Raw genomic sequence first — 385 nt, 5'->3', positions numbered from 1 at the left:
GCGGCGGCGCCGGCGCCGCGCCACAGCCAAATACCGGACAGCCCACGCCACGCGGGAGCGCATCCGCGTCGAGGCTTTCAACATGGCCTTTGCCGAGCTGCGGAAGCTGCTGCCCACGCTGCCGCCGGACAAGAAGCTCTCCAAAATCGAGATCCTGCGCCTCGCCATCTGCTACATCTCCTACCTGAACCACGTGCTGGATGTCTGAGCCGGCGTCCGTCCGTCCGTCCGTCTGCTGCCACATCTCCTCCCTGAACGCGGGCTCCGGTCCGTCTGTCCGTCTGTGGTCTGAACCATGTGTTGGGAGGCTGAAATGCTGTGCCTGTGTTCGTCCGTCCGTCCAAATGGACCGAGTCCCCGGCTGTTTGTCCTACCCCCAATCTGA

At 64.2% G+C, this 385-nt stretch overlaps 1 protein-coding gene across 1 annotated transcript in view; it reads left to right on the top strand.

Annotated features, from left to right (window-relative positions):
- NHLH1 (nescient helix loop helix 1) overlaps positions 1 to 208 on the top strand; it is a 388-nt gene extending 180 nt beyond the window's left edge. The window contains exon 2 of the mRNA XM_010189761.1: positions 8 to 208. Within this exon, the coding sequence (XP_010188063.1) occupies positions 8 to 208 (201 nt within the window). The remainder of the gene's footprint in view (positions 1 to 7) is intronic.
- Positions 209 to 385: the final 177 nt, after the last annotated feature.

This window comes from Mesitornis unicolor, unplaced genomic scaffold (genome assembly GCF_000695765.1).
Source record: "Mesitornis unicolor isolate BGI_N332 unplaced genomic scaffold, ASM69576v1 scaffold37258, whole genome shotgun sequence".
Taxonomy (NCBI): Eukaryota; Metazoa; Chordata; class Aves; order Mesitornithiformes; family Mesitornithidae; genus Mesitornis; species Mesitornis unicolor.
This window is presented reverse-complemented; position numbering and strand designations above follow the sequence as displayed.